At 38.7% G+C, this 10,435-nt stretch overlaps 1 protein-coding gene across 1 annotated transcript; it reads left to right on the top strand.

The window, feature by feature from the left end:
• Nucleotides 1–492: 492 nt before the first annotated feature.
• On the top strand, nt 493–681 carry BT62DRAFT_901707 (uncharacterized protein; the record flags this gene model as incomplete). The annotated part of the gene is made up of 1 exon (XM_043183472.1): nt 493–681. A coding segment is annotated over one exon (189 nt), but the record flags the coding sequence as incomplete, so codon positions are not given.
• Between the last annotated feature and the right edge of the window lie 9,754 nt (nt 682–10,435).

The raw sequence follows: 10,435 nt of genomic DNA, 5'->3' as shown, positions 1-10,435 counted from the left end.
CCACAAAAGCTGTTGTCTTGTGGTTGTGCTGTTACTGCTGCACTGCAGTTGGAGGACAAAAGGGACATTGTCTCTCCCTTCACAGCACACAGCAATGTGATAGGAGAGTGACTGACTGGGTTGCTGAGCTAAGCATTCCCATGGTCCTAAGTGCTAGCCTAAGCACTCTGACTAAGCAGAGATAGGGGTCATTTCTAAGGAAAAAGAAAAGAAAATAGGAAAAATCATAACACAAAGAGTGTGACCATCACCTTGCATAATGTGCTGTACATTCCTAGTGTGACTGTCCACCTTATGTCAATTCCCACACTAGCTCAACATTCCAACATTGTGATGCATTTCAATGATGTCTCATGCTGGCTGACAAATAAAATCTGAGACATTCTCAGTAAATCCTGAAATCTCTACAATCTCAACCTTTCAGCATCTAAAGTCAAACATGTACTCATTATGACTAAGCATCAACCAACTCTTAAAATCTGATATAGATGACTTGACCATCTAAACTACTCAGCCATTGCCAAAATAATCCAAGTTGATGCTGCTGAAGGTATGCCTGTTGATCTATCCTCTGTATCATTCAAGTACCAATCATGTATTTTTGAAAAGCAGACCAAAACACCAGTACTGAAGAAACAGAAAGAGAGTCACAGAGCAACTAGAAAGCTGGAGATTGTATAGATAGATCTGTCAGGACTGCATGCTGTTACTTCTTGAACTGGCAATAAATATATTATGAACTTTGTTGATGATTGTATAAGTTACACATGGATATTCCCTCTCCCTAACAAAGATAATACTTTCTCAGAATTGCAAGCATAGGAGCTTGCACACTGATAAACTAGAAATTGTTTGATAATACTCTCTGCAGACAGAAACCACAAAATCTATATTGATAAGTGAAACCAAGACACAGAATCTGAAGGCTGGCCCAAGTGACTCTAGTTGTGTACTTCCATATGGTGACTAATCTCTAAAGGGGTGTAGCAAGAGATAGCTACAGAGATGTGAGACTCTGAATTGTGACTCATGATATATATGTGAACTTTTCTATAACAGAAATGTCATATATGGATCTGGGTACTGAATGGTGCAATCTATATATGATGCAAACTTTTAATGTCAGAATCCTATATGCAGTCCTAGTGGGGTCTAGGAAAAATTATTTGTGTTATTCCTCTAAGCAGGAACAGTAAGTTATAGTGTCTGAAGTTAAAGGTGCAGAATACTATCTACAGTTACCCTTCAAGGTCTTCTGTTAGGTCTAAGAGGTATAAAGATGACATGCAAGAGTAGCAGATCTCTTTCATGTTTTTGGAAATAAAGCAAGACAAGTCAATATTTCATGAATTAATAAGTTCATTAGTGTTGTATGCCAGCCTTCAGGCAGGACACAAGATTGTCAAGATGCTATAGTGCTCTCAGTTGAGAGGTATTGACCTATATGTGGTCTGTGTAACTGATTCTATTAGAGAGGTGTTGCATGAGTGTACAGTTCAGTATGAATGTCAAGTACTCTCTGTGTCACTTATGTGTAGAGTATTCCTCCCTCTTTTATATACTACTTATACTACTCTTTTACTAATACTAAGTATGCTACATTTAAACAGCCTTTGTAACTGCAGTACTAAGCTTAGTGAGTATAGCAAACTTTTTATTACATGAAGCCTTTAAGGCTGTGAGACTTGTAGTAAACATAGTGTATTTAAAGGTTTGCATAGCCAATAGTATATTAGCTCTTCTAATATTCCTTACAAATATCTAACTAAACACATGGTTAGTCCTCTGCCACCTACTAGTATTCTACATGCCAGCTGTAAAAAGCTTAGCCATCTACAGCCAGCCTTGTATATGCATTGTGATGGATCTTAAGCTATGTCAGAGTGCCACATGTATACTTATAATAATATATGCCTTATATGATTGGATATTATAGTGCCTGATAGTGCCTATAGTGCTTATTATTAAATCAAAAATTTGCATATCATGAAGGTTAATGGGAAAAAGTCTACAAGATTGAGAAAAGTTCACAGACAAGAGAAAAGTCCATATGTAACATATAATCTTTGTGCACAAGAGGATGTCTGTGAATAATGAATAGTTCTCAATGAAATTACTGCTGTTGAACTCAGAATGATTGGTTTACTGAAAGTCTGTCTAAGAGCAGAAGTCAAAAATAATTATTGAGGCCTGCAATTTCAGAGTGCATAGAGCCTAGAGGCTCATCAATGCAATAATATGCTGGGTATATATTCAGCCCTATAATTTGCAAATTCTGTATAACACACTAGAATATGATAGTAACTGAGGACTATTAGCTAGTAGAGGACTATAGCTGAGGCTCCAAGCTGATAGTCATGCTAGTCACTAATACTAAGTCCAAAAGAGACTTTGTAAAATAGCACAGCATAAGGATAAAAGTCCTAAGTTGAGAGTCCAAGTTGGACTTAGAAACAATATCTCAAATAGAGCCAATTCTATATGCCACTAAGACAAGTATATTCTAAGATAGCTAAGAGTATAATACTATAGCCAGCTGTGGAGTATTGAGTAAAGACAGCACCATCCAGAAGCAATAGGAAGTGGAATTCAATGATCTGTGGCTAGCACTCCAAGTTTTGATTCAAATGCCTAAGTCAGAATTTCTAGATGTCAGGTGACCTAAGGGACTTAGAATTGAGAGGAATAGAGTGGATAGGATTAGTCAGTTAGGCATAATCAGGTCTGATCAATCAAGCTACTAAGAATAGCTCAGAGGATTAAAACTCTGGATAGACAGAAAGGAGTTAGATACCCACAGGCCCTGTAAGCTTAAAATAAAGCTGTGTGGTGGCTAGGCAGGTCTGAGCAAGCCTAGGGGAGTCCAGGAGTGCTGCCATTCCAGAATAATGGCATGATTCCGCTTTAAACAGGAGAAATATTATTTTGAACACTTTGTTTATAGATTTTGCATCTGTTTTTAATGTATAAAAGTAAGGAAGGGAGAGAAATAGCAAGCAAGCGACCCACCTCCATATTCAGGCCTTCTAGCCCACTGTAGTTAGTCTCTGGGACAACAAATTTTGAGTTCTGCTTCAACTTAGTGATTTATTTAAGTTGCTTTATCACTTGGAAAGGATTGGATTGGAATATTAACTGTATTTTGGGTTTCAGATTAATATGGGTTTCAAACTATAAGGGTTTCAGCATCAGAATACAAGTTTTTTGGTTTTGAAGACTGCTAGCCAGCCAAGAGTGCAGCTAGTCAAGCCCAAGTGCTTGATAGACTTAGTATTTGGGTTTCAGAGTTCATTGGGTTTCAGAATATTCTAAGTTGATTTAGAGCACAATTGTGCATTGATTCTAAGTCCTAATTGTACTTAAACATTGCAATAAACTACTCTCATGAGTATTGCATCTTTGAAAGCCAGATAGAGTTAAATAACTGTCTTTATTGACTGTTTCTTTGATTTTATTTAAGACTGCAAGAGTGCTTCTACTGTACTCAAAACAACCAACCTCAATTGTATTTGGTGATTGTGTATTGAGTGGTTAGATGTTGGTGTTTGAGAGTTTATTCCTCATTCACCTCTCTTAGTCACTTAGCTGTTACCAAGCACATCATCAAGTCATGCTCTTGATCTGCTTGTGTATCTCTTTCTCTGTTGGTATAATCATTGTCTGAAAGTGTTTGGGCTTTAATAATGTAACTCCATCATTGTCTTCCTCTCCTTGATCATGGTCAGCCCATTGGCTACAAAGGTCAGCCTTCTTGTTGGCCATCTCAGCTTTATGATGGAGTGTGTACTGATATTTGGATAGCTCTGTGACCCAGCACACTTGCTATTGGTTAAGTTTCTGGAGTGATCAGAAATATCAGAGATTCTGGTGATTGGTCCAGATCTCAAAGGCATAGGTGATGCCAATCAAGTAGTGTACCACTCTGACAGGGCTAGCATAATTGCTATGAGTTCCTTGTTGTAAATCTCATAGTTCCATTCTGTGACTGTTAGCATCTTAGAGAGAAAGGCTACTGATCACCACTTTCTCTCCTGTTTCTGTGATAGGACTGTGCCAATGGTCCCTTCACTCAAGTTGGCCTCCACCTAGAATTTTCCCTTCTATGTTGGTATAGCCAATATGATGTTCTCTGCCAATTGCCTCTTGAGGTCACTGAATGCTGCTTGCTGAGAAGGTCTCCACAACCAGGAGGCATTGCTTGTTAATTGAGTCATGAGTTATATGACCCTACTGTAATCTTAGATGAAGCATCAATAGAAGTTGGTGAATCTTAGGAAGGATTGTAGTTCCTTCTTCTTGGTCAGTTCAGACCATTCCATTACTCTGGCTATCTTCATCAGATCCATCTGTATGCTTCCTTCACTGATAATGACTCTAAGATACTCTGTCTCAAGTACCTTGAACTTGCACTTCTCAGCCTTAAGGAACAGTTTGTGTTTCTTCATGAGGTTGAGAACCTGTCAAACCAGCCTTTAGTGTTCATCCTGATCCTTGGACATGATTAATATGTCATTCAACTAGATGGTTACCTTTTCAGTGGTGATGAGATTCTTAAAGATGTCATTCATCATCCACTGGAAGGTTGCCAGAGAGTTAGACCAAAAAACATGACTGTTGATGAACCAGAAGTTGTTTAGCCAGAGACTCTCTGTGGGCAGGAAATACAAAACCTCTTGTGGTAAGTGAAGCCAAGATGCAGAATCAGAAGGCTGGTTCAAGCAAGTCTAGTCTGTGTACCTCCATACAGTGACTAATCTCTCAAGAGATATAGCAGAGTATAGCTACAAAGATATGAGGCTCTGGTTTATTTACAGGGACTCACAGTATGTGTGTGAACTTTCCAATAACAGGAATATCACATAAGAATCTGGATACTAGATGGTGCAGTCTATATGTGATGCAAACTTTTATTGTCAGAATTCTATATGCAGTTCTGATAGGGTCTAGAGAAATGACTAGTGTTTTCCAATTATCTTTCAAAGTGTTTTGTTAAGTCTTGGCAGTGTGAGAATTACATGCAAGGGTGATAGATCCCTTTCATGTTTTTGGGAATGAAGCAAGACAAGGCAATATTTTATGAATTTTATAAGTTTGCTTATTGTTGTATCTAAGCCTTGTAGAGTTGTCACAATGCTATAGTGCTTTCAGTCAATGGGTGTTGACCTATAGGCAGTCTGTGTAGCTGGTTCTATTAGAGAGGTGTTGTACTAGTGTACAGTTTAGTATGGATGTTGAGTAGTCTCAGTATTGCTTTTTTTTTCTTGTGTTATTTTATATACTACTTATACTATCTTTTTACTAATACTAAGTATGCTACATTAAACAGCCTTTGTAACCACAGTACTGGCTTAGTGAGCCTAGCAAAGTTTTTATTATGTGAAGCCTTAAAGGCTGTAAAGCTTTTAGTAAACATTGCATATTTAAAAGTTTGCATAGCCAATAGTATGCTGATCCTTCTGATATTCCTTACACATCTAACCAAAAACAGAGTTAGTCCTCTGCAGCCTATTACCCTTCTACATGCTAGCTGTGAAAAGCTTATACATTCACAGCTAGCTTTGTATACATGTTGTGATAGACCTTGTGGGCTGCATTAAAGTGTCACATATATACTAACAATCATGTATATCTTATATGATTGGGGATTGTGATGCCTGGCCAGGCCTATAGTGCTTATTATAATTAAAAGTTCATGCACTATGAAGGTTAATGGGGAAAGTTTGCAAGGTCAAGAAAAGTTCACAGACAAAGGAAAAGTTCATGTATAACATATAATCTTCACACACAAGGGGATATCAGTGAATAATGGATAGTTCTTGATGAAATTACTGCTGTTAAACCCAAAATGATTGGTTTACTGAAAGCCTGCTTAAGGGCAGAAGTCAAAAATAATTATTGAGACCTGTGATTTCAGAGTGCACAGAGTCTAGAGACTCATCACTGTTGGTTTAAAAAGCTCTTGATTGGTTCTAAAGGCCACCTTTCATTTGTTGCCCTCTTTAATCTGCATATTATTATATCTCCATCTAACATCCAGCTTAGAATAGTATCAGACTCCCTATAATGTGTCCATCAACTTGGAGATCAGAGGGAGTGAATATTGGTTTTTGATTGTCATTTTATTTAGTTTGTTATAGTCTTAAACTGGTCAGAGTTTTTTATCTTTCTTCTTGATGAAGAAGAATAGAGACACTATTAGTGACTTAGATGGTTGAATATGGCTGCTGGACAGATTCTCAGCTAGAAACTTGTTGAGCTTCTATTGTTCTGGGTGGCTGAGAGAGTAGACTTTGCAGTCTAAGTTGGCATTTGAGTTGGGAATTAACTTGATAGCATGATCCCATGATTTTAGTTCCAGTAACTCATCAAAGTTCTCTTTGTTGAATAGGTCTCAGTAATCTCATGCTCATTCAGATACCATCTCTTCAAATATCTTCTTCTTCTTGATGGCATTAGCCTTAGCAGCCAGGTCATTGGCATGGTGCATGGTCTAGAGGTGTATGGCTGGTTCCATGTTCATGGCAAGTATGATTTCTCTATCTTTCATCTTCTTATCCCATCAGTCTTCTGGATCCTCATCAGAGAGTTCAAATGGTATCTTGTGGCATCAGCATTGAGCAAAGATGATCCTCCTGGTTTTTCAATTCACCAGAGAATTGTGCCAGATTAGCCAATCATGACTGAGAAAGACCTCCTTAGTGCCAAGCTCTATGACTGCCAAGTTGATTTGTTCAGCATAGTCTCTGATTGTTAGATGCAGCTTGACAAATTTGGTAATTGAGCCAGCTTGGTTCTTTGTTCTGTTGGCATTATATACTGAAATAGGTGCTGCTATTGCTCTGGTCAGAAGATTATGCTTGGTGACAAAAGCATAGTTTATTGAACTTCTGATACAGCCACTGTTGGTCAGAGCTGTTGCAGCAAAAATGACTCTGTTAGTGAGAGTCTCTATTTGGGCCTTTACTGTTAGATCCTGGCCATAGGTCTTCTGCCATCAAATGTACTTCTTCAGTCCTCTCAGCTCATTCAGCCATTCTAAAGCCCACCATCATTTGGCCTTCCTTATTTCCTCAATCATCTTGTCAATGACTTCTTCAGCTCATGTCTGATATACCCAGTTCTTGAGTATAGCCTTGGCTTCTGCTTCAGTCCTTGTGTTTCTGACTGCACATCAGATCCATTCAGTTTCAAAGAGTTTAAGCCACATGGTAGAGATCTCTCCCCTTGTTCAGCCTATAGGCATTTGAGTTGCAGTTTTTGGTGATTCTTTTGATGGTCTTGTAGTGGTGGATCAGGGTATATTTGAATGCATGCATAATTTAGGTATAACTACAGAAGTACTATAAGTCTGTCCAGCAGCTATGAGAGACACATCAGAAAGTCCTTTGGCTGATTCAGTGGAATCACTCACTGGTTGACTCTGTCTTTTACATCCTCTACTTTTGTATCCTTTCCAAGGTTCTCAAGTCCATTGGCCTCCTTCTGCAACTCCAGGATTTGTGCTTGAATGTCTTCACAAGTTTGCTTCTTCTTTAGGCAATTTCTTGATAAATACCCCTTCTCTCTGCAGTTGAAGCATTTGCCCTCTTTCTTTATCTGGTCAGTGTCTATTGGTTCACCAGTTCCAGTATACATAGTTCTGGTACCAGTCTTCTGGGCAGTGTAGGAGGTTCTGGTAGAAGGAGAAGTGTCTGGCTTCAGGCTGGTTGAGGGTTTGTCATTCTTCAGAGATGGATTGGGCTTCTGATTGTCATGCTGATAAGCATTAGCTGCCTTCTGCCTCTGCCATTCCTTGTTCATCTCTATGATCTGAGCATTCCACTTCTTGTATTCTTTTAGGATATTAACACCTATATCTGAGATCATCTTAGTGTATATTGGTGGTACTCCCAGTTTCAGCATCTCCACTATGTGCCCATCATCATTGATATCATCCTCTATGCTGGCCAGCTTGGTAAGGTGTTCCAGTTCATCAAAGTATTTACTGGTGATCTTGTCACCTATTCATAACTCCTTCATCTTATTCTTGTGTACTTCCTGTACAGCAGGGTCAATGAACTTGTCATGGAACATTTGTTTAAAGGTGGGCCAGGCCAGCAGGCAATGATGCCCCCAGATTGTGGAGTAGAATAGAAGTCAACAGATTTCAGGGTCCACCACATTTTCACCTTGTCTTCAAGATATGAAGCAGCAAATACAATCTGATAGATATTGGCTATAAAGTAGGCTGAGTAGACTTTGAAATACTGTTTGCAGTCTATAATGAAGCAATATATATCATCAGATGCCCCTTTGAAGGGGCATAGCTTTCTCAACAAGTCTGGCTTGCATTGACTTAATAGTGCATCTACGGCCAGAGATCCTATAGGGTTCAGGTATCCTCTAAAGAGCAGGTGTTTCTATTCAGCAGGAGGTTCTGGAAAGGAGTGGAGTGACTCACTGTCTGTGACTAGACTCCCTATAGGTGCAGCTTCTTTCCTAACAATTCTTTCATCTTTGATGGTGAAGCCTAATTTAGTGGCTTCAGGATCATCCCCCTCTGCTTGTCCACTTGTACCAGTGACACATCTTCCCAATGTTCAGATGTGTAAAATTTCAAAATCTAAGAATACATGGTCTGTATTTCAGTCCACTAAGCATGTAACTGAAAATAGAGCTAGCATGCATAGAAATATAGCTATTATGATGCTAAACTGCTGTAACAATAGGTGGAGTGCATGGCCTAAGTGATAGACTAATACCAGAGGGGTTAGACTGCATGTGAGGTTCCAGCACTTGGCCCTAAATGCACTAATATCATTATGAGAAGACATGCTAAAAATAAAGAGAGAGTGATCAAAATATGATCAGCAATTCTGATCACATTGATCAAGGATACACAGCCATTGATGTACTGATGGGACATCCTTTAGAACAGAGAATTGAGACCTAAAGAAAGGTATCTGAATAACTGGTTGTTGAATGGAGAAATAGAATGATGACAACAAAGTAATAAATAGAGAAATACTATCAAGGAGTGAATAGTGTGCATAACACAGTGAAAGACTCTGCATCATACTGAGATATGACATATAACCATTGAGTGATAAATTGAGGCATGCCAGATAAGAAATAGCATATATTGTGAGGCAGATGGACTGTTTGGACACTGAGAAAGAGAACCTAAGTATTGTGGCTGACTCTAAACATGAGAGATAACTCCAGAGGTCTGAAGCATTTCTCTAGTGTCAGAATGCATCACTGGAGAAATAAGAAAGCAAGCAGACCTGGCTAGGCCAGCTAACTGATGTCAGCTGGTGATAGAACAATGGGCACAATCCTGGCTCAGAATAGAATAAGTGCAGTAACTGTGATACATGCATGAATAATAACCATGGGATCTGAGATAGAGTCTCATGCTTTGAAGACACTATAATAGAGTTATATTAGTAAGTACCACAGTAGAGTATTTAAATACTGTGTTGTATGAGTAGAAAAAAAGTTTTTGACTCTCTACTATTGTGATGTATTGGACACAGAAAGTCTTGCACTATAAGCTCTGGATTGTGTTTGATACTTCAGGCAAGAGAATAGACAAATTGTTGATATCATTGAGAGAGATTTGAGAACTAAGTGAGACACAGAAGCTTGACAAGAGACTTGAGTTTGATTTAATAAGAGGTTTTGAACTGCACTCTAACCTGAGAATAAGAGAGCAATGTCTGAAGGGCACTATCTTGAGTTTTTGAGGTGTTTGTGACATGTGGCACTACAGGTGGCAGAGGTTTGAATCCTTTAGCTTGATTAGTGTGTGATTTTTGGTTATTTCCACAGGTTGGCAGAGGTTCAAACCCTTTGGTCTGTGGATGGGATTATTTGTGATATTTCCACAGATCAGCAGAGGTTCAAACTCTTTGGGTCTGTCAGACTGTGTTTTATTGTATTTTATGGCTCTGGATTATATAGATTGGAATCCTGTGAATCTACAATTGGTTTGGAAGCTTATATGCAGAGGTTTGAACCCTTTGGCACTTGTGGACATGTTTGTGATTAGTTTCTGCTTAGAGCACAAAGCATTGAATTGTGTAGTATGTGTTTAGAGAGTTTGTGATTGATCTGAGCTGTGCTTAGAACTATTTTGAGAGTTTTGTGAGAGTGTTTTAACATATTGTATTAAGCTGCAGTACCCTTTGCCTTGAGGCCCAGCAACATCTGTTGCCACCTCTTGTTTTGATAAAATGAAAAGCTTTGAGACTTAGAGAGATCTGAGACAGTAGTACACATGTAATTGCTATTTGCATGCAGTAGATTCATTGAGGAAGACAATTATATTTGCTGTTGCTACTTTTATCACATTATAATTCCCTCATGAACTAAGAGTATTGTGTGTGTATGTGTGGGTGTGATTGTGATCAGTGGATAGCACTCTGCAGTATCCATTTTCACCTTGCATGCA

The sequence above is a fragment of the Guyanagaster necrorhizus genome (assembly GCF_019112545.1).
Source record: "Guyanagaster necrorhizus MCA 3950 unplaced genomic scaffold BT62scaffold_20, whole genome shotgun sequence".
Classification (NCBI taxonomy): Eukaryota; Fungi; Basidiomycota; class Agaricomycetes; order Agaricales; family Physalacriaceae; genus Guyanagaster; species Guyanagaster necrorhizus.
Note: the sequence above shows the minus strand (reverse complement) of the source record. Positions and strands in the feature narration are given on the sequence as shown.